Source organism: Microtus oregoni, unplaced genomic scaffold (assembly GCF_018167655.1).
Source record: "Microtus oregoni isolate MIOR12 unplaced genomic scaffold, Mior012 000099F_ref0000060, whole genome shotgun sequence".
Lineage (NCBI taxonomy): Eukaryota > Metazoa > Chordata > Mammalia > Rodentia > Cricetidae > Microtus > Microtus oregoni.
In genome coordinates this window covers 279,693-304,785 of record NW_024544712.1, presented here as the reverse complement: position 1 = coordinate 304,785, position 25,093 = coordinate 279,693, and the positions used below count along the sequence as shown (strand labels likewise).

At 38.2% G+C, this 25,093-nt stretch overlaps 1 protein-coding gene across 1 annotated transcript in view; it reads right to left on the bottom strand.

The window, feature by feature from the left end:
* Positions 1–25,093, bottom strand: part of LOC121443086 (serine/threonine-protein kinase WNK3-like) — a 99,373-nt gene that overhangs the window by 45,357 nt on the left and 28,923 nt on the right. The window contains 3 exon segments of the mRNA XM_041644771.1: positions 19,769–20,043; positions 20,046–20,174; positions 21,925–22,219. Coding sequence (XP_041500705.1) covers positions 19,769–20,043; positions 20,046–20,174; positions 21,925–22,219 — 699 coding nt within the window.

Here is a 25,093-nt window from a genome sequence, read left to right as displayed (position 1 = left end):
GAATAGATACAACTATAAAAAGACAAACTACCATCAAAATCTTGGCCGAAACAATTAACTACGGTAACAATAAAAATCATGGGTATGCTAGAGGGCTTTGTGCCAGCAATCCAGAGAAAGAGAAAAAAATGAACAATAACAAAAGACTTCTTTCCTCCATTCTGCCTGCCATCCTTCCTTTCATGGGATTGAACCTAGGCCCTTGTGAATGTTACACAAGCGATCTATCACTAAGCCACACTTCTAGCCCTCATTTCTAATGATTTTTTAAATTTATGTAAATTGTTATTTTGTCTGCATGTGTGCGTGTGTGAGGGTGTTGGAACCTCTGGAACTGGAGCCATAGAAAGGTGTGAGTTGCCGTGTGGGTGCTGGAAATTGAACTCAGGTCCTCTGGAAGAGTTGAACCAAGGACCTCTGGAAGAGCAGCCAGTGCTCTTAACCGCTGAGCCATCTATCCAGCCTAGTCCTAAATCTTACCCAGAATTTTTACTACTTTGTGAACTGCTTAAATTGTTCAATCTGCTTTTGCGGTATATGCATATTTTGTTCAGCACAAATTCAGTATATAGAGAAATTAAGCTGAGTAAAAGCAAGCAGTTATGCATGCATTTATTCTCTCTCTGGGTTCAACTATGGATGTGCAAGTTTTTGACTTCCTCACTGTATCGGCGTAAATAAATGCAATGCAGATACTAAAGAATATTTACATTTTAATGATAAACTTACAGAACCGAAGTTCCCGTGTGGCACAGGAGATAGGAAGGAAAGAGGCCGGAGCCGCTTCCTGTGCGCCCATTTATCTGTAGGCATTCACCCGAGGCAAACCCCACCCCCTCAAGGGGCTGTCTTAACCCTACATCTCCCCCTTTTGTCTAAATAAGACAGAACTAAACCAAATATAACTATAAACAATAATAACAAATGATAAATATAACAAACAATATTGAGAACAAAAGTTTTGCTAGGCATTCTATCTCAAGGAGTCTAAATAATGTAGAGAGTAACTACTATTAAATATAACCTTCAACTCCATCAAAGATCTGAGAAGGGAATAAATATTACTTAACAAATGAGAGATACCCAAAATGTGCAACAAATGACAGAGACAACTGACTACCTGGGCAATCACCCAAAGTCTCGTTTGCAATGTTGAGTCAACCAACTTTGGCTAAGGCCTAACATAACTGACATACCATTATCAAATGCAAGGAACTTTCTTAGAATTATCCTACCCTGTCTTGGCAAGATAAGACAATCCTGTTTCATATCTTAAGTCAGTAGTTGAGGTATGGGTTTTTCTTAACCTAAAGGCCAGTTCTGCCAAGAAGACAATCTCCCAGTAGAGTGTCTTTGGTGCTCAACATTCTCTCGGGAGTAGAGTGGTGTTGCCAGGAGTAATTGTGTCTCGATGGCACAGAATTCTAGGTTAGATTAAAGGCCATTTTCTACAGCTCTTCAAAGAGGCTGAAGATTATACTATCTATACTAAAAATAATCTCTATGTATCTAAAAGACCTGATTAACCTAAAAATAAATATGACAAACATATAATTCTCAATACCTATCTAATTTGAAAACTAAGAGAATAAACAATTGTCTGCTGGATACCATGGGCCTGAAGGCTGAAGATGGATGCCCCAACAGTACAAAAGAACTTTGGGTGACTGTCCAGGCAGCGAGATGTCTCTGTCATTTCTAGAGTTTTCTTATTTCTTGTTAGGTAGTATTATATCCTTCTGGAGTCTTTGATGGAATTGAAGAATGAATAGATAGTTATAGTTTTCCTTAGTTATGATAAAAGATAAAATAGATATAAATATTGTAACTGTAATTCTTGCTTGATAACTTTTTGTTATATGTAATTTTACTATGTTAAAGTTAAAGCCTTTCTTTTTTGTTTAAACAGAAAAAGGGGAAGTGATGTGGGAGTGTCATATATCAATCTGTTGATTTTACTGGTTAAGCAATAAAGAAACTGCTAGGCCCATTTGATAGGCCCACCCTTAGGTGGGTGGAATAAACAGAACAGAAGGCTGGGAAAAAGAAGCTGAGTCAGTGAGTCGCCATGATTCTCCCACTCCAGACAGACGCATGTTAAGATCATTCCTGGTAAGCCAGCTCATGGGCTACAGCAGATTATTAGAAATGGGCTAGTCCAGGTGCGAGAGCTAGCCTAGAAGAGGCTAGATAGAAATGGGCCAAGAGGTGTTTAAAAGAATACAGTTTCCGTGTAATTATTTCGGGTAAAGCTAGCCGTGGGGGCGGCCGGGTGCCGGGGACGCAGCCCGCCGCTCTTATTATTACTTCACCTCACAATGATGCACTATAACCTGGAATTGGAAGCTAAAAAAAACCTTCTCCCATAAATTGCTTTGTGTCAGGGTGTTCTACAACAATTAACAGAAAATAAAGCCCAAATAATCTTTCCTTCCTTAAAGTGATTTTTTTCAGGCATTTCTGTTGTAGCAACAATAAAAGTTAACTAATGTACCAAATATGAACCAGGTGGTGGTGGCACACACTTTTAATCCCAGCACTCAAGAGGCAGAAGCAGGTAGATCTCTGAGTTCAAGCCACCCTGGCCTACATAGCGAGTTCCAGTTAGGTCTGTTAAACAGGGAAACCCTGTCTTGAAAAAACAAAAACCAAAACAAAACAAAAAACCAAACACAAAACAAACAAAAAAGGTACCAAATGTGGATTAAAATAAGTGCAGCCAACTCAGCTGTGGAAGTCAGTGTTCCACTAAATAGCCCTAACACCTTTGCCTCCAACACAAAGGTTACAGTATTTCCTGTGCTAACCCAGTGAGAGTGTCTAATACATGGTCTTGTAAATCACATTCTCCCAAACACACAGGCTAGAAGTACATTTGTTAAAAAGCAAGTCTTTTTCTAGAGGAACAGTGCTTTGTTTTCACACCACTTTCTTCCATGTGCATATTCAAAATCCCTGAATGGTCTTCACGAGTTTTTATAAGATGTGCAGATAAAAAGCCTCCCAGAAAACAGTAATTCACAAAGGTATTCCAACTGCAAGCTGTACTGTCAGAAGAAGAACAAAACCAATAAGAAACTAACACTTGCCGGGCGATGGTGGCGCACGTCTTTAATCCCAGCACTCGGGAGGCAGAGGCAGGTGGATCTCTGTGAGTTCGAGACCAGCCTGGTCTACAAGAGCTAGTTCCAGGACAGGCTCCAAAACCACAGAGAAACCCTGTCTCGAAAAACCAAAAAAAAAAAAAAGAAACTAACACTTTTAAGCTTTTGAAAAGAAACAAAAGGGCTGGAGAGATGGCTCAGTGGTTAAGAGCATTGCCTGCTCTTGCAAAGGTCCTGAGTTCAATTCCCAGCAACCACATGGTGGCTCACAACCATCTGTAATGAGATCTGGTGCCCTCTTCTGGCCTGCAGACATACATACAGACAGAATATTGTATACATAATAAATAAATAAATATTTTTAAAAAAAGTGAAAAGAAACAAAAACACACACAAAGTGAACGCTTTGGAGAGTCTCAAAAAAAGGTACTGCAAACAATAATACTGTAAGCCTTAAGGCACTTTATTCATACATATAAGCATGTAATAACTGATGAAAGAAGAATCCATGAATTTGAAGGAGAGTAGGGAGGAGTAGATGTGAGAGTTTGGAGGTAGAAAAGGGAGGGGAGAAATGTAATTAAAATATAATTCAAAAATAAACAGAAAAATGATTTAATACATATACAAATATATAATCAATATCACAGAAATCAATAAGAAGCCCAATTATAGGCATAATTACACTCAAAACAGTATAAATAAAACAGGTTTTAAAATCCTTGTATAAGTAAATCACAAGCAGACAAGGAAAGAGAAAAAAGGAATGAGAGACTGAATAAAATAAAAATCAAATCAAATACTTGAAATGCAAGATTTAAGTACTAACATATCAATAATTAAAATGTAATTAGTATAAACATAAATTAAAAGAACATGGCAGAATAAATTTAAATAACATGGACTGAAAAACTAACTACATGTTTGTTATAAAAATTTACTTTAAACACAAAACAGATAAGTTGAAACAATGAGGAAAAATGCATCATGCTGATGTTATCAAAAGAAAGTGAATATTTACACTTCAAAATAAAGAGAATTACTAGGCATGAAAGGGAAGATAAATAAAAAGAGCAATCTATCAAATAAGAAAGCTTCAAAATAGATGGAAGGGCTCCTGTGGCATTCTTGTTACTGTCCATCTCAATGCCCTTGATATGTTTTCAATAAATATGTTTTCTTAATTGAAAAAAAAACAGTCAGGCAGTGGTGGCATACAGTTTTAATCCCAGCACTCAGTAAGCAGAGGCAGGTGGATCTCTGAGTTTGAGGCAAGCCTGGTCTACAACGTAAATGCCAAGACAGCCAGAGCTGTTATACAGAGAAATCCTATCTCGAAAAATCAAATTAAATAAATAACTCGGCTTAAGAAATACATGAACCTACTTTACTTGAGTATTTCAATACTTTATTCTCAGCAATTGATAGATCCTCTAGATATAAAACTAATCAGGATGTAGAAAAACAGAACTGCTATCTCTCATGAACTTAAGATTCAAAAATTCTCAACAAATATTAGTATATCAAATATGGTAATTTATTTAAAATGCCATGCTGTGTCCAAATAACTTTATGCCAAGGATACAAGGTTATTTCAATATTTGAAATTAACTTCCAAGTATGGTGGTTTATGCCTGTAATTCTAGCACTCAGGAAGCTGAGGTACAATGATTGGTACAAATTCGAATATGGTTTGGGCAACTTAGTGCTCCAGACCAGCCAGAATTACAGTGTGAGTCACCATTTAAAATAAGTCAGTGGACTAGAGAGGTGGTTCAATGAAAAAGAGATGTACTGCTCTTCCAGAAGACCTGAGTTCAATTCCCAGAACCCACAGCAGGCAGCTCATAAATGCCTGCAATAGTGATATAAGAAAAATCAGTTGTCTCTGTATATGTAAGCAATATATAATCTCAAACAAAAATTAAGAAAATTATTTCAACTGGACATGTTCCATATAACACTAACTTCTTGTGAGATGGGGACAGAAGATCAAGAAATTTAAAGGTCAGCCTGAGAAACCAAGGGAATCCTATCTCAACATAAAATAAAAAGCTAGGCATGGTGGCATAGATTTTTAATCTTAATGCATAAACCTGTAGTATGGGCAGCACATTTTTTTTAAGAGCCGCCATAAATGGGCTGCCTGTGCATGCTTAAGCATAGCCAGGGCATAAATGATGATAATGATGATTCAAGAAGTGGAGGCAGGAGGATCACAAGTTCAAAACCTGATTCAGTTAAAGAGTGAGTTCAAAGCTATCCTGGGCAACATAGTGAACCCTAGTCTCAAAAATAAAAATATGGGGCTGAGAAGATGGCTCAGTAGGACATGTATTTGCTAAGCAAGTATGAAGAACTGAGTTCAAATTCTTAGAACCCATGGAAAACTGGGTGTGGCAGCAGAGTGTGACTGTAATTCTAGTGCTCCTATGGCAAGATGGCAAGTATAAACAGGAGAATCTTCAGAAAATCCTGGGCCAGTTAGCATGGCTTACATAACAGTGAACCACAGAAAAGATCCATCAGATGAGGATCAAAATCTGAACGTCCTTTGAATTTCAAATGCATATCATGATATATGCCTGCCCATACTGAGCAGACAAACTACTTTTTTTGAAGTAAGGCTGGGGATGTAGTTCAGTGATAAAATGTTAGCCAAAATATGTGTGGAGTCCTAGATTGAATCCCTACTATCACAATAAATTAAAAAAATCATAAATAAATAAATAAATTTAAAAGGACTGAGATGTAGTGACACAAAGAAACCATGTCTTAAAAAAGAAAAAGGAGAAGTAATACTTTTTTGGATAATTCAGAAAACATGTAGGCTTCTAGAACAGGATGGCTAGGACCAGAATGCTACTGTCAAAAATAGTTTGAGTAAATGGTCCTTGAAAAACTAGATATGCACATGCAGAGAATGAAACTGAACCTCACCTCCAAGTATACAGAAAAATTAATCCACAGTAGATCAAAGACCTGTATGTAAGAACCAAAATTCAAAACTCCTAAACGAAAATTTAGGTGTAAATATTCATAATTTTGAATTAGGCATTATCTTCTTAGGTGTAACATGAAATGCAGAAAACAATCAAAGAAAACATAAATTGAATCATGCCACAAAAGACATCAATAAAGAAAAAGACATGCAGACTAGGAAAACTATAAGTAATACATGACAAACGTCTAGTATTGAAAATGTAAAAATAATTCTTACAATTAAATCATAAAATTGAAAAATTAAAAATGGGCAAAATACTTCACTAGGGATTCCTCTGAAGAAGTTAAGATATAAAAAGGCCCTAAGAATATATGAAAAGATGTTCACCACCAGTGGTCTTCTGGGATATACAAATCAAAACCACATGGAGACTATTTTTTATACCTACGAAAGGGGGCTATAATCAAATTGTTAAGAATGTGGAGATGGCAATGTGGTTTCAATAAATCATGTTGAAATAAATAATGAGATATCAAAAAATAAACATTCACCCTTTACTTCATATCATTCATAAAAATTAACTGAAAAATGTACATAGACATTAACAAAAGACACCCCACCAAAAAAAACTTCATAAAACATTACAGAGTATCTTTGGAACATAGGAACAAAGGTTTCTTAGGTCATACAAAGCAATAACCACAACAATTGGTTTTCATCAATTAGATTCCTCAAATTAAATACTTTGTCTCATAACTGAGAACATTACAAAAATGAATGGGCAAGTCACCACTTTGAGAATATATTGTAAAGCATGTATCGGAGAAAGGACTGGTAGCATGATGAATATTTTTTATAAAGAACTCCTATAAGTCAATAAAAAGAGCAAAATAAAATGGACAAATGAACTAGATGTTTAACAAAAAAGTATTTTAGTGATATTTTGTGTTTTATCAAATAAAATTTGCCTGAAGATCAGAGTACAGAGCTAAGCCACTAGAGGCCAGGGAGTGGTGGCATACCCTTTAATCACAGGACCTGGGAGACAGAAACAGAAGGATCTCTGTTAGTTCAAGGCCACCCTGGGCTAGATGAGATTGAATCTGTCTGAAAGAGAAACAGAGCTCACACAAAGGTGATCCCAGCACTTGGGATCCCACCCCTTTAGCCCCAGCACTAGGGAGATGGCTGGGCAGAGAGAGAGAGAAATATAAGGCAGGAGGAGACAGGAGCTCAGTGCAGTCTGAGGATGCAGTCTGAAGCAGTCAGTCTGAGGACACAGTCTGAGAAGGCAGTCTGAGGACAGGATTGGCCATTTAGTCTGAGAATTCAGTAGAAGTAAAAGGTCTCTTGAACCTAGGGGGGGGGGTACTCCCAGGTGTCCAGGGGGATGTCCCCAGTTAGTGCCTTGGGCAGCTGAGGATAAGGAACCTGAAATGGCCCTATCCTATAACCACACTGATGAATATCTTGCATATCACCATAGAACCTTCATCGGGCGATGGATGGAGATAGAGACAGAGACCCATATTGGAGCACTGGAAAAAGCTCCCAAGGTCCCAATGAGGAGCAGACAGAGGGAGAACATGAGCAAGGAAGACAGGACTGTGAGGGGTGCACCCACCCACTGTGACAGTGGGGCTAATCTATTGGGAGCTCACCAAGGCCACCTGGACTGGAACTGAAAAAGCATGGGATAAAACCAGACTCTGAACAATGAGGACTGATGAGAAGCCAAGGACAATGGCACTAGGGTTTGATCCTACTTCATGTTCTGGCTTTGTGGGAGCCTAGCAAGTTTGGATGCTCACCTTCCTAGACCTAGATGGAGGTGGTAGGACCTTGGACTTTCCACCTGACTGCTCTTAGGTCTGGAGAGGGAGGGGGAAAGGAGTGGGGGGAGGGGGAGTGGAGTGGGAGGAAGGGGAGGGAAATGGGAGGATGGGAGGAGGCGGAAATTTTTTTTCCAAGAAAAAATAAATAAATGAATGAATGAATGAATGAATAAATGAATGAATGAATGAAGTAAAAGGTCTCTAGTGGCTGGCTGCACTGCGTCTCTGATCTCTCAGCTTTCATCCCCCCCGCAATATCTGACTCTGAGTTTTTATTAAGAACAATTAAAATTTGTGCTACCAAGTATAGAATGACAGATGTGGTGCTTAATATCACAGACATCAGGAAAACAAAAGCACAATGAGGCGTTAGAGAGATTGCTCAGTTGTGTTAAGAGCATATATTGCTGCTGCTGAGGTTCAGTTACCAGTACACACATCAGGCAGCTTATAAACACTTGTGACTCCAGCAGATTTGATGCCTCTGGCCTCCAAGGTCATCTGCACACATTTGCACGTGCGCGCACACACACATAATTTAAAATAAATGTTTTAAAAACCCACAATGAGAGTCACTAACATCCACCAGAGTCACTAAAACTAAAAACACCAAACTAGACATGCCTATAATCCCAGAACATGGAAAGTTGAGGCAGGATAATCACAAATGCAAGGCCAGTCTCAGCTATCTCACAAATTTAAGACCCTGTCTAAAAAAAAATAGTTTTAACACCCTACATGCTGGTCAAGGTGAGGAACTCTCAATACATTGCTGATGCTAGTGTAAAATAGTGCAGGCACTTTGGAATACTGCTAATTTCTCTCTCTCTCTCTCTCTCTCTCTCTCTCTCTCTCTCTCCCCTTTCCTCCATTCCTCCCTCCCTTTTCCTCTCCTCCCCCTCCCTCCTCTTTCTATCTTTCTCACTGCCTTTCTTCCTTTCTTCCTTCCTCCCTTCCTCCCTCCCTCCATCCTTCATTTTTCCTTCAACAGAGTCTCACTATGCAGCCTTAGTTGGTCGGGAATTTGTTAAAGAGACCACGCTCCTATCTTCAGAGTGCTGTGTTAAAGGCATGTGCTATCACACTTGGCAGATTTCTTTAAAAGTACCATAATAAAATAGCACAACCACTTACTCTATGCCCCAAGGAACCATATCCCTAGCTGTTATCCATGACAAATAAAATATGATCACAAAAAGAATGTTCAAAGCAGGTTTATTCATACTAGCCAAAACTTCATGAAGCATTCTAGTGTTAAAAAGTAGTTTTTTTCATAACTAGGATTATTCTGCAGTAAAACAGTAAGCTACTTTTATATAAAAATGGCTCAATCTCAAAAATATGTTCAATAAGAGAAGCCTCACCCAAGTATATATTGTATTATCCCACTTATATGAATGTCTAAAACAGACTAGACTCACCTATGCTTAAAAACAAATCAATGGTGGTTGACATTGATACAGTATATAGAGGACTTACAAAGAAGAGGTATGAGGGAATTTTCTGAAGCAATAGAAGCAGAATTATATCGGTAGGCAAACTGTGACCTATAGGACAAATCTGGTGAAACATCTATTTTTACAAACTAAGTTTTACTGGAACAGTGACATGTCTGTTTGCTTACAATTTATCTATGATTGCTTTCATACAATAACAGTGAAACTCAATAGTTGCAGCAGAGATTATATAGCACACAAACCCTATATCACTGTCTAGGTTTTTACAGAAAGTTTATCAATATGTTTACAAAAGTATATATATCTCCACTCTGACAATGGCTTTGGTAGCTTAGCATTTGTCAAAACTTACTAAATTAGGGCTGGAGAGATGGTTCTGTGGTTAAGAGCACTAACTACTCTTCCAGAGGTGCTGAGTTCAATTCCCAGCAACCACATAGTGGCTCACAACCATCTGTGGCAAGATCTGGTGCCGTCTTCTGGTCTGCAGGCACACATGCAGACAAAACACTAGACATACTAAATAAATAAATCTTTTAAAAAATGTGTTTCCTTAAAAAAAACTTACTGAATTATGGTATATGCCTTCTACTGTATGTAAATTTAAATAAAAATTTAAATAAGAATACTTGTAAAACAGTATTATAAAGAATAAATATTATATATTATTTTAACTTTGAAATGCATCAGAAAATAAGATGGCAATAAAATAAAGAATATTCTGTATCAAGTAGTCAAGCTACAGCCTTCAAGTTCAACCTGATTATCAAAGTAGGTTTGTAATAGAACATATATAACAACAGTTAATGATAAATTTTAAGTAGTAGACATAAGGGTGTTAATACAATATTTTTTTTTTCGAGACAGGGTTTCTCTGTGGCTTTGGAGCCTGTCCTGGAACTAGCTCTGTAGACCAGGCTGGTCTCGAACTCACAGAGATCCGCCTGCCTCTACCTCCCGAGTGCTGGGATTAAAGGCGTGAGCCACCACCTCCCGGCTAATACAATATTTTCAACTATTCTGTATCTCTGAAGATTTTCAAATAAATTGCCTGGGAATAATTTAATTATGGAAGGGAAATATAAAACACATGTAATCTGCCCAGAGTACTATTCTGACTCAAAATGCTTTCTGAACCCATTTATTTCAAATAACTCAATCCAGGAAAGGTATGTCCTATGTAAAGAAACTACCATTGCAAAGACACGGCTTTGCTCATTTCTGCTTGGAATCAGTGTGTACACACTGAAATTCACTATTATTTATGTCCTTAATAAACAGGGAATTTTATAACAACATATAATAGATGAGGTAGCAGTTGTTTGAAATAGTAATATGCCATCACTAGAAAATAACTCAAATAGCACAACATACTCTTTACCAATGAACTGCACAGAATTCTATTAACTATATTTAAGTCAGACTTCCAGATACCTCTAAAGCAGAGTAGAAGAGAAAAACAACAACAAAACAACCAAAACCTAGATCCTCCATTCTATCCTTTAACTAATTAAATCAATTTCATAAGTTAACTTACTAACATTATTCTAATTCTGGTAAGGGAGGGTAACTATCTAATAAAAGGGCGGTGCAGTATGATTGTATTCACAGTCTCTACAGCCAGGTGATCTGGATTTAAATGCTTCCTATCTTTTATGGTACAAGGGATGGTACTTAACCCCTTTGATCATTAACTTCATTACTATTAAAATGAGAATAATAATAATAATACAGGTTTCTAAAAGTGTCCTATTTGTCTGTTTGTTAGAATGATGTGGCCATAGTATGTCTGTGTGAGTGTGTAAATGTGTTTTCGTGATGTGCTTATGTTAAAACACATGGGTAGCTGCCATTTTAACCTCACTGCCATCTTTGGTAAGGGTACTCATGTGTGCTAGTCCACCATCTTTGGTAAGAGTACCCACATGTGTTAGTATTATTTGACTTCTTAAAATATCCCTTATAATCTTCTTATAGTTACTAGCACTGATAAACTGTAACTAATTAGATAAAATACATGCCTAAATTTAGCTTATATGCCAGTTTAAATAACAGGTAATGGTACCTAGTTCTCAAGTCCCTTTACAGATTTGAAGGTATAGCATTTTAACAACAAGTTTCTAACACAGACCTGCCAGCTTCTGCAGCACCCTTTAACTCCTCCAAGAAGACAGAAGACCTTCCACCTCCAGGCCTTTGCCTTTGGATTTAGCAAACCCATTCACACAGCAAAAAAAGCGGCCATTCACCTCTTCAGCTTCTTGGATGCCTTTCGGGGAATCGATCTCATCTTGCCAAGACGGGTAGACTAAATCTTCCCCTCAAAGGAAAAATCTTTGGGCCTCTCATACTCAGTAGCTAACAGCAAGCACTGCTTCTAAGACTGGTGTTCTCCAAGGACCAAGGAGAGGATTTGCTATGGCCTGCATAGCTAAAAAATCTGTCTCATTTATCCGTCCCAAATCTGTCTAATGGCATTTGACAACCTAGGTACTGTTAACTTATTACTTCCTCCATGACAGTTAATGAAGTTTCCTGCTAAAAGTCAGACAGGTGTGCCTAACGGGTTTCAGGTGTATCTTAAAAAATCCAGTATTCCTAATTCCTTTAATTGTTTTAAGACACCAAGATGTAAATATGTTCCAGTTCTCTTACAGGTTCCAGGAAAAAGTTCTGCTACACTAACCCCAGCCACTTTTAAGCATATTTTACAGGTCACTCCTGCTGTCTGGGCCAAGATCAACTCACAAAGTGCTCTTCAGCTCTCCAGACAATGCCAACATCTACACCAGCTCCTGGGACTTCAGCATTGGTACCAACTATTCTGGATCAAGGACACCTGCCAACTAAAATCTGGTTTTATCTGCTATTGTGTCCCATCCCATGGCTAGCCCCATTTCATATGGCCAATAATAATATTGTTTTCTCCTAGCCACCTGTCTTCTCATCTTCCTCAAAAAAGCAGCTGCCTGAGGACTCCAGAATGACAGCAAACTGGATATGCTCCAGCGACACCTCTGCTGAGCGTGAGGGCACCAACTCCCAGCTCTTTCCTCTCCCATGTCACCCCATGTCCACAGGATGTAGCCAGACTTGAACTGATGTCCCTATATCCAATAACTCTGGGTTGTATGATTGAAAGTGAGACCCCAGCACCCTGACACCCATACATCCAAGGAGTCTGGGATGATTGGAAGCATCACCCCAGTACCTGGCATTCATCCTAGGGATTCCAACAGAGCAGAACACTCCATCTCAAGTCTCCTCCCTCTGGGAGTTGCCTTGGGCTAGACTCCACTTCCAGACTCCAACTCCCAGCTTGTCAAGTACTGAACCCTCCCCCAGGGAGGGTCAGGACCACTCCCACAAGATATTTAGGTTGGTGGTGGAAAAAGGAACACGTGGTCTCTGGGGTCATGGGCTCCTCTCGCTGCCATGCTGTCCTGATCCACCCGGAATCGTGGCATTTATTAAACATGGGCATTTTTGATTTGGTCTAATTTGGTATGATTGGAGTTCTTTGCACCGGTGGAGAGGCTCTTCTTAACAACTCCTATGACTGTTATGAGGGAAATAACTATAATGCTTTTAGAATGGGGGGTGCTGGAAAGATAGCTCAGTGATAGATCATCATCTATCACCCCGTGTTCAATTCCTATCACCACAAAAAAAAGAAGAAAAACTGACTTATTCAAAGAATGGGCTTGAAACCTAAACAGAATTCTCTAAAGAAGAAATAAAAATTGCTAAGAAATATATTTTAAAGTGCTTATGAACAGGGCTGGTAAGCTTGCTCAGTGGTTAAGAGCACTGATTGTTCTTCCAGACTACTTGGGTTCAATTCCCAGAACCCATATGGCAGCTCACAACTGTCTTTAACTCTAGTTCTAGGGGATCCAACATCTTCATACCAATGCACATAAAATAAAGTTAAACAAATTATTTTTTTAAAGATGCTTATGGACCCTAGCAATTAAAGAAATGCAAATCAAAACAACTTTGAGATTTCATCTTATTCCAGTTCCAGCAAAAGTCAGCAAAACAACCAACAACAAATATTAGAGAGCATGTGGGAAGAAGGGAATATTTATTAGCTATTGATAAGGCTGTAAACTAGTCCAATCACTCTGGGAATCAATGTGAAGAATCCTCAAAAAGCTAAAAATAAAAATATGATCCAGCTATACACCCCTTGGCATATACCCAAAGGAATCAATGTTAGTCCACAGACAACTTTCTCAGCTATGTTCATTGATGTTCTATTGACAATAGCTTAAAAAACAGAAACAACCTAAGTGTTCTTCACCTGATGAGGGGAAGTATAATATAAAGAAACATGAAATCATGAGATTGAAAGCAAATGGATGAAAACTAGGAAAGAGTAAGGTAACTCAGACCCAGAAAGATAAACATCACATGTACTCTTGTCATTTGAGGTTCCCAGCTCCCAATTCCTAGATGTGAGAATATAACCTGGAGTTAACTGCAGAAGACAGGAAAGTAAAAAGAAGTGCCTTGTATGTGTGTCGTGGTTAGGTCAAGAGCAATACGAGAGGGGAGTAATTGGATACAAGTGATCTGAAAGGGAAAATGAGAAAGGGGGAACTTTATTAGTAAAAAGGACAGAGAAAGGGGCTGGAGAGATGGCTCAGAGGTTAAGCGCATTGCCTGCTCTTACAAAGGTCCTGAGTTCAATTCCCAGCAACCACATGGTGGCTCACAACCATCTGTAATGGGGTCTGGTGCCCTCTGCTGGCCTGCAGGCATACACACAGACAGAATATTGTATACATAATAAATAAATATTTTTAAAAAAGGACGGAGAAAAATATGGGAAGGAGAAAAGAGGATAAATACCAGTAAGGATGTCTTAAAAAGTCATTAGGAATTATACTGTCAATGATTTACCTAAAAATACCTATAATACAAGTGTGTGTATGTAATTTTCTCATTTGAACTGACAATTCTCCCTTGCAAGAGCCATAAACTAATAAAAACTCCAACACCAGATATGAGAAAGCCACTTTTGAATTGTTGATCAGAGTTGTCCAAGAGACTCCTAAAACATTACATGCTATTGTTGTTGCTCTTAGTTGCCCCAGAGGTGGAAATCCCTACTGCTGAAAATACCAGGACCATGCAAGCTTCTATGGAGGGAAGCAGCCAACAGTTCTACCTGGCTATGATAACACCTGTGAACTACAAGAACCAGCAAGATATGATATTCTTAAGGGTGCAGTAATGACGTGTATATTTGGTGATAAGCAACAACTCTCTAGTTGGAATTAAGTTCTACTGCACCAGATGAAAACCATGCCTGGTACTGAAAACTTAGAAAACTACCAATCAAAACGCAGAGTTGTGGATCCTAGTCATAACTAATACATCTACAACAGAACTGCCATACATAGTAGTCATAGGAGTCATAGCAGAAGAGAGGCAAAAGGACTATAACAGCCAGAGGATCAGGGAGTTTTCTATGAGATTGTGTCTCCTAGTAATGTCAAATGCTACACTAATAAAGACTAATATGAATGACTAAACATGAGCTGAACAAAGATAACAACAACAGACATGCCGAAGGAGAAAAGATCATGAGGAATCAACGCTAGACAAACCACCACAGGCAACTACAGAATCTGAGAACAGGCGAAACTGTCTTCACTCAAGATGAGCTTTCCTAATACCAATGGTCAGTCCTGAAAACAAACATACACGTAACATCATATGAACTGAGCAGGCTGTATTTATGTATTTAGAAACACACACATACATACTGAGGTGGTTTGAATGAGAAGGGCCACCAGCCTCATATATAATTGGATAAGAAGCTTATATGGAATATGCTGTGACCCCAATTGTTGTACAACATAAAGTAGATGCTCAAGGCTGGCAGTGAATAATCAGGCTGTGTTGAAAGCCTGTGTAGGTTAGCTGTGCTAAGAAAGTAATTTGCTCTGGGGATGTATCACGCAGGGCAGCTGCTCAGGAACTTTCAGTGGTGGGAAAAGTGGTGCTTCTGTGGGTGGCCCTGAATAAATGTTTTGAACAGGTTAAGATGATTTGGTTCCCAGGACCAAATCACACTTTTAGAAACACCCTTTGGCTGCTGCTGACTTGAAAGAGCTTCAGACCCTTACAGAATACAACCTCGGTGAATATTCTCCTGTGGTGCTTCCATATTAAGTTGTGAAAATCAAGGCTGCTGCTGAATATTGGCTTGGAAATAAGAATCATTCAAATACATCTGTCTTTGTGGCACTGTAGAACCTGGAGTCATACATTCGTGATGTACCACTGGATAAGGCTTTGATACTGACTGTACTTTTTGCAATGACTGGTAGGTCCCCCAAAGCCTCCCAATGGAATAAGAAGGGAAACAAGCTTTGCCAGCAGTATTCTGTGTACTGCTCACATTTTGGGCAGAAGAATGATTTAACAAAGTTTGAAGATAATTAATTGGAAAGAAACAAGAAGTCTGGCAAATGGTGGCTTGACAAATGCGTTATTCCCAAACTCAAGTTGAAGACCAAATGTTTGATGCTGCAAAGTTATTCATGAAACAGGCAATATTTGAGAACTTAACTGTAGAATGGATTGGTTGTGAAACTCCAATAACTAACAAGTCTAAAGTCATGGGTTGGGCTGAAGTTTGACCACTGGCTCTAAGGACCAGCTGTAGTTCTTGGTGTTAGTGTAAGGAAATATGAATTCAAATTGTACATTCAGATAATCGGTCCATTTTAATGGGACTGTTCAAATCAGACTCAAGAAATAATGCTATAGCTGGGTGGTGGTTGTGCACGCCTTTAATCCCAGCACTCGTGAGGCAGAGGCAGGCGGATCTCTGGGAGTTCGAGACCAGCCTGGTCTACAGAGCTAGTTCTAGGACAGGAACCAAAGCTACAGAGAAACCTTGTCTCGAAAAAACAAAAAGAAAAAAAAGAAATAATTCTATATGCTAAATTTTCACCAAGTAATCTATAAACATTAGGTACAAGCATTAAGTACTAATTCTATAAAACTCCTTACACCATGAGTAAATGCTAGTTGAGTAAATGAAAGCGCTAGGAACAATCCTAGCAATATATTATTCATGACTTTTCATTTATTGCACTTATCACATAACAACTTGTCACATTCAAACCCTGGTAAAGACAGAATAACTGATTCTGATACTTTCACAAACTGGGCATGTGCTCCAAGACAAAATACAAAGGTTTTCAAAATAATAAATAAAATAAACATAAGTATTCTCTCAAAAATAAAGGATTAAGTTGACAGAAATAAATACAGGCTGGTTGTAATCATTCCTAGAGTTTGACCATTTGCTCATAAAAAGACCCAAATGGTTACTGTGGTGGTTTAAATGAGAATAGCTCCCACTGGATCATATATCTGAATGTTTGGTGCCTTGTTGGTAAACTGTTTAAGAAGGATTAGGAGGTGTGATCTTGTTGAGGAAGGTGTGACACTGGGGGTGGGTTCTGGGGTTTGATAAGCCAATACTGGGTCCAGTCTTGCTCTCTCTCTTTCTGCCTCCTGCCTGCAGACCATAATGTGAAATTCTCAGCTACTGCTACAGCACCATGACTGCCTGCAGCCACATGTTCCACAATGACAATAATGAAAAAACACCCTGAAACTATAATTAAGACCCAGTTAAATGCTTTCTCTTATAAGTTGCCTTGGTGATGATGTCTCTTTACAGCAATAGAACAGTGACTAAGACAGTTGCTTAGGTGTGTTTTATGTAGTAAATGATATAGATAAGCTACAGTAAATGATATAGATAAGCTACAAAAATAGTAAGCACACAATATGCATTTGTGTCTTAATAATTTTTCTAATACATATTTTATATATGTGTGTGTATCACTGTGTATTTATAACCATGGAGGCCAGAAGAGGACATTTAATCCCATGGAGATGGAGTTACAGCCAGTTGTGATCTACCTTACATGGGTGCTAGGAATGAAACTCAGGTCTCTTCTAGAAGAGCAAGGCCTGCTCTTCACACTAAGCCATCTGTCCAGTCCCTGTATAATTTATATGTGTATACACTAAAACGACAAATCTAGAGACTACAGTCTCAAACATAAACAGTGATCTCTTGCTGGAAGGATAGCAGGTTAACAGGTGACTTTTGCTTTCTTCTTTATAATTTTATGAATAGGGTCTTGCTATGTAGTTCAGACTGGCCTAGAGTTGCTATGCGGCCCAGGTTTGAGCTGAAGTTTTGATACTCCCTCCCTGGCCTCCCAAGTGCTGAGATTCCATATTCCACTTGAGTATCAATTGTAAATATGTGAATAAAACTTCCAAAAAATTTAATACATTTTAAACACATACCTATATTTATGCACTTAAAGTTAAGCATATGTTAAGCATACAGGATATGCTTAGAAATTAATTAAACCACAATGTGAGCTCAATTGCAGATATGCACTCTATCACTTAAAAATACTAACTATATCTACAGACCAAATTTATGCACAGCATATTTTTAAATGCTTCTGTCATTTTTCAAGTGTACAACTACTTTCTCCTACAAGATTATGAGTTCTCTGAAGGTAAGAATAACATCTTACCTTACTCTTTACCTTTTTAGAAAGTACGAGTCATTAAAAGTCTATTGATAGATCCAGACAGTGGTGGCGCACATCTTTAATCCCAGCACTTGGGAGTCATAGGCAGGTGGACCTCTGTGAGTTCAAAGCCAACCTAGTCTACATAATGAGTTCCAGGACAGCCATGGCTACATAGAGAAACCCTGTCTCGAAAAATAACAACAAAGTCTATTGATAAACTGGAATTACCTATGGGCCAATTTCTCAAAAGAAACCAATGTTCAACATGCTAACTAGAGAATACCCAAGGGGAGCCTAGGCAGTTTGGATGCTCACCTTACTAGACCTGGATGGAGGTGGGTGGTCCTTGGACTTCCCACAGGGCAGGGAACCCTGATTTCTCTTTGGGCTGATGAGGGAGGGGGAGGGAAATGGGAGGCGGGGGTGGGGAGGAGGCAGAAATCTTTAATAAATAATTAATAATAATAATAAAAACAAAAAACAAAAAATAAAAACAAAAAAAAGAGAATACCCATGGGCTTAGAGCATCTTACTCCTAGAGAGGGAAAGTAAATGTATGGAGTGGAGAAGGGAGCAAAGAAAAATGGATGATGACAGAAAAAAGTCCAACTATATGCAGAGTTCATGACATGGGCAACCAGATTATTGTGTATACATGAATTCATGCAAAGCTTGTTTACTTTTTGTCAGAAATGAGTAATACTGGCTTTGTATGTTTGAAACTCAAAATTTCTTCTAGAGAACAAAAATTTAACAACAAACCAAGAATATAGATGAATATGTTAAAAATTAGGAAACACAGTTAACGCTTTGATTAACTGAAATGGATATCTCTCCATCATCTAACCAATTGAGAAAATTTTAATAGAAAGAAAAGACTGGCTAACCAAAAAATTAAATAAATAAATAGATAGATAGATGATAGATAAATGAATAGATAGATAGATAGATAGATAGACAAGAGTTCCAAGGAAACCTCTGGTTTCACTAAGTTCTCTATTCTTTTCCAGTTATAGATCTAGTATTTCTAGATTTTTCTTGCACAATATTAAGTACATCCTCAAGAGAAATGTATTGGGTATGAGGACGTATGCATAAGTTTCAGTGGCCTTTACCTAATCTGTGGTTAACTGATGAAAAAGAATTCATACCTACCTGAAACTATAGACAATATGAAACATGTTTAAATTAATAAATAGCCTCTAATTTATGAGATATGGAGGCTGGAGAGTTGGCTCAGCAGTTAGAAATACTAAATGTTCTTAAAGAGGAATGGGTTCAACTCCTACGACTCACATAATAGCTCACACTGTCTTTACTTATTGTTTTTTTTTAATATTTTAATTATTTTTTTAAGATTTATTTATTTATTGTGTTCTGTCTGTCTGTATGCTTGCTGGCCAGAAGAGGGCATTAGATGGCTGTGAGCCACCATGTGGTTGCTGGGAATTGAACTCAGGACCTCTGGAAGAACAGTCAGTGCTCTTAACCTCTGAGCCATCTTTCCAGCCCTTGTCTTTACTTATTGTTTCAGATCTGACACCTTCTTCTGGCCTACAAGTACCAGGAAAACACATGATACACATATTTACATGTAAGGAGAACACAAATAAAGCTAAATTAAAATTTTACATCTTAAATTAAAAATATTTTTTAAAATGTGTCTCACTTGCTAGGTGGAAGTGGCATACACTTTTAATCCCATCACTCAGGAGGTTTAGGCAGGTAAATCTTTGAGGTTGAGGCCAGCCTGGTCTACAATATGAGTTCCAGGACAGACAGGGCTGTGCATTAAAATCCTGTCTCAAAAAACAAACAAACAAAAAATGCATCTTACCTTTATCTGTGAGACCTTCTGGATAGTTAATGGAGAAATTTGAGACTGTGAAACAACTGCATGTCCAACGGCATATATGGGCATAACAGAAGACTGACCTTGTACCACAGGCAAAACTGGGGACTCAGTCAGCTTTGGCTGCTCTTGCAACTGGTAAATAGAAGAAAATAGATAAACTCTCCAATATGTAAAATAGAGTAGTAATTCCCTCATCCCTGAAATTTGCTGGTAATGTCCTACTAGTTGGTGAGAAGAATAGATTTGCCCTTGAAAACTATGTCAGTCTGTAGGATACTAGACACTACCTGAGAGTTAGTTATCTGGTTTGAAGAATAGGCTACATTGGGAAGACTTGAAGTATCTGAATGTAGAACTGGTCCAGCTGCTGCCTCAGATGAAGTATCACCTATAACAAAAAAAATAAACAAAAGGTAGAAGGGAAGACATGACACACAATGTTCAAATGATATAATGTTCCTTTAATATATTTTCTACTATGACAATCATCGTTTCAAATAAAATACACAAACTTAATAATTAGTACTTTTTAAACAACTAATATCAGCATCTGAGAGATAAAAGCAAAAAGTTCATGAGGCCAGCCTTTGTTTCAAGTTAAGTTCAAAGACAATGTGGCCTACATAGCAAGGCCTATCACAAAATCAAACAAATAGTCAACAGGTAAAACTCTATGGGTTAAAAAATGTTGACACTGTGGTATAAGCGATAGTTTCTTTTTCTTAGATCATGTCCAAAACAAACAAACAAAGAAGATGACAAAGATTACAAGAAGAAAAATCAATTAACCCCATTTACCAGTCATTTTATATGTATTTTTTTTGTATACTTGCTGTTATGATTTCAGTAACATATGTGTCATGTTGCAAATCTCCTAGAAATGGATAGGAAAATGTGTAGGAAAAAAGTACTTCCTTTGTAGAAAAATTGGCTGTAACTATGCAAATACTGTTTTTCCTTTTCTATTTTTATTCATTTATATTTTATTTAATTAATTAATTGGTTGTTGCTGTTACTGTTTTAACATGTTCTCACTATATAGCTCTAGTTGGTCTGGGGCTTACTTTGTAGACCAGGCTGGCCTCTAACTCACTGATATTTGCCTACCTCTGCCTCCAGAGCACTGAGGTTAAAGGCCTAAGCCACCACATCCCCTACTGTGTGTGTTTTTAAAAAAGATGATATATTATTGCAAAAAAACTAGAGGACTTATGTTTTCATTCCAGTCTGAAATACTAAGGCACTTAACACCTAGAAAACTTCTTTTTAAGAAATAAACTGTAGCCGGGCGGTGGTGGCGCACGCCTTTAATCCCAGCACTCGGGAGGCAGAGGCAGGCAGATCTCTGTGAGTTCAAGAGCAGTCTGGTCTACAAGAGCTAGTTCCAGGAGAGGCTCCAAAACCACAGAGAAACCCTGTCTTGAAAAAAACCAAAAAAAAAGAAAAGAAAAGAAAAGAAATTAACTGTAGAGCTGGGCAGTGGTGGTGCACACCTTTAATTCCAGCACTGAGGAGGCAGAAGCAGGCAGATCTCTGAGTTCAAGAACAGACTAGTCTACAGAGTGTGTTCAAGGGTAGGCTCCATAGTTACTGAGAAACCCTGTCTTGAAAAACAAAAACCAAAGAGACAGAGAGAGAGAGAGAGAGAGAGAGAGAGAGAGAAAGAGAGAGAGAGAGAGAGAGAGGGAGAGAAATCATGGGCTTATGCTAGATTATTACAAATGTTGTTATTAATATCATTTCTCTGAGCTGGAAAAGCTGCTGTACTGTATGTAATCTTTCTGTGACTAGAACATTGGAAAGACACTTAAAGACTTTCTTAGATTTATTTTGGGATGACTATTATGTATTCCAGTCTGGCCTTAAACTAGATGAGGATGACCTGCCTCTACTTTCCAAATGCTAGGATAACTGGTAAATACCACCATGCCCAGGGCTTCCTGCATGCTAGGCAGCTCTCCCAACTGAAACAAATTCCTAAACCAGCTTTCGTTGATTTTGAGATAAGGAAATCACCTTGTCTATTTCAAAGGTTTTAAAAGCATGATTAATAAAATTACAGATAACAGAATACTCTGAAAAATACAAAAAACAAAGAAGTATAACTAGTCAATTCCTGGACTTTACAGTTGTCTTACCTCTTACAGAAGAGCACTGCTGCTGTGGTTTTCCCTGTAGATTTTGCTGTCGAACATGCTGATCAACTTCTGTTTCTTCACATTCAGCCACAGTCTGTGTAGCAGGAGCAGGTGGTAGAGTTGTGGTCTGCTGCTGAGGAAATACATTCCCCACATACTTGCACTGGGAATCCCTGCATTCCTCCAAGCATCCAGCAGGCTTCTTTTCCCTTATCTTTTTTATCAGAGTCACGCGGTCCCTAATGGATTTAGCAACAGCTTTAGAATCACTTTCATGGAAGAATCCAGACTTGACCTACAAAAAAACATAACAAACTGTTTCTTTACTTAAATCAATATTTTGTATAACAAACTCAAAGTTCTATTAACTAATAATTAATAGCTTGTCTCTGTATTTTTCTAAATTGGACATATGTACATGTGAGAGACTTTAACTGATAGAATAACACTTCAAATGGTACCCAACTTCATATGGAAAAGCAAAAAGCCCAGCATAACCAAAACAATCCTGTACAATAAAAGAACTTCTGGAGGCATCACAATCCCTGACTTCAAACTCTATTACAGAGCTACAGTACTGAAAACAGCCTGGCATTGGCTTAAGAACAGACAGGAGGACCAATGGAACTGAATAGAAGACCCGGATATCAATCCACACACCTTTGAACACCTGGTTTTTGACAAGGAAGCAAAAAATATCAAATGGAAAAAAGAAAGCATATTTAACAAGTGTTGCTGGCATAACTGGATATCAACATGTAGAATAATGATAACAGATCCATATCTATCAACATGCACAAAATTCAAGTCCAAATGGATCAAAGACCACAACATAAAGCCACTGAAACTTAAGAAGAGAAAGTGGGAAGTACACTTGGACACATTGGCACAGGAGATCACTTCCTAAATATAACCCCAGCAGCACAGACACTGAGAGAAACAATCAATAAATGGGACCTCCTGAAACTGAAAGGCTTCTGTAAAGCAAAGGACATGGTCCACAAGTTCTGCCCTATCAAAGGCCAAGGCAGTTTCTTTATTCAACCAATGAAAGCAACACATAGGACCTCCTACACCAGTTTGTCATAGCCAGAGCCTAGAAACAACCTAAGAATGGATAAGGAAAATGTGGTACATTTACACAATGGAGTACTACACTGACGAAAAAAATAATGACATCTTGAATTTTGCAGAAAAATGAATGGAGCTAGAAAACATTATTTTGAGTGAGGTAACCAAGACACAGAAAGACAATTATCACATGTACTCACTCATAGGTGGGTTTTAAACATAAAGCAAAGAAAACCAGCCTACAAACCATAATCTCAGAGAACTTAGACAATAACAAGGACACTAAGAGAGACTCACATAGATCTAATCTACATGGGAAGTACAAAGTAGAAAAAGACAAAATCTCCTGAGTAAATTGGGAGCATGGGGACTTTGGGGGAGGATTGAAAGGGGAAGGGAAAGGGCAGGGAGGGCAGCAGAGAAAAATGTAGAGCTCAATAAAAATAAAAAAAATTATTATCACAAAAAAAGAATAACACTTCAGGGACTAAGGCAAAGGATCTTTGTAACTGGATCTCGTGATACCAGTTACAAAGCCTATCTCAAAATCCAGTAAAAGCATGCTGAGTATTGACAACAGAGAAAAATAGCTAACTAAAACAGTCTTATACCTATATGAGCACATTACCTGATGATATAAGATAGAAATAAGCTTAGGACAATGGCAGGGGGTTTTGATCCTACTTAATGTGCTGGCTTTGTGGGAGCATAGCCAGTTTGGATGTTCACCTTCCTAGATATGGACGGAGGGGGGAGGACCTAGGACTTACCACAGGGCAGGGAACCCGGACTGCTCTGTGGACTGGAGAGGGAGGGGGAGAGGAGTGGGGGGAGGGAGAGAGGAGTGGGAGGAGGGGGAGAAGGGTGGGAGGAGGGGGAGAAGGGTGGGAGGAGGGGGAGGGAAATGGGAGGACGGGAGGAGGTGGAAACTTGTTTTTTGTTTATGTTTTTTTTTCTCCTTTTCTCAATAAAAAAAATTTAAAAAAAAGATAGAAATAAGCTTAACATAAAATGAAGCAGAAATGAACTGCTGGAATAAAAACTTAAAAATATCACTCTGGAGGAAACAGAAAAGTGCCATAATTTTGAACATTCCCAAAATAGGAATATAGTCTACTGAAAAAATACAGATGAAGTTTGGAGCAGAGATTAACATTCTAAACAGAGGAAGGTATGCTCACAGCTGAGAACTTGCTACATTTTACAAGGCATTAGAGTAGTATGAGAACAGAAAAGGGTTCTATTTTGTCTCTAAGCAGCAGAGAACATGATTTGAAATACCAAGGCATACCATGTTTAGTCCTACAATCTGATTGCTTACTTGCTTTTTTACTTTTATTTTTGAGACAGGGTCTCATGTAACACAGGTTGGCCCATATATAGTAGCACAGAGTAACCTTGAACTCCTTGATCTCTTGCTTCTACCCTCTAAGTGCTAGGATTATAAGCATATACCACCAAGACCAGCCTACAATTTACTATTTAAACCTTGTCTTAAAGTCTGCAGATTCATGGTAGTTGAAAGATTATTACAATGTTAATAGAAATGGCAATCCCAGCATTTGGAAGAGGAGGCAGGAGGCTTGCCACAGGTTTGAGGGTCTACCTGGGCTATATTGTGATTACCAGGTCAAAGCTACATACATAGCACAATCCTGTCTAAAAACAAACTAAAACAATTACAAAAAAAACCAGATGAAGTACACATATCCAATTTTGCCCACCCTAAAACTCTCAATAAACCCAACTCATAGTAAATGAATTTTAAAGTAACATATCAATAAAAACAAGGATAGACATGGTAACACACACCTAAAATTCTGGCTCTGGGAGGCAAAGGAAGGAAGATCTGGGCTTCAAGCTACACAATGAATTCTAGGCCAGCTTGGGTTACATGAGACTCAGTCTCCACAAAAAAAAGGGCAAATGTGTGGATCCAAAAAATAAGAATACTTTAGAACCAACCCAAGAGGCCCAACATCTAAATAAGTTCTAGAAATAAGAAATAGCAAATCACCTGGTCCTCCTAAGGGCTAAAGATTTATTTTGTAGATGTATATGTGCACATGAAGGTCAGAGGTCAACAGAAGAATTCTTC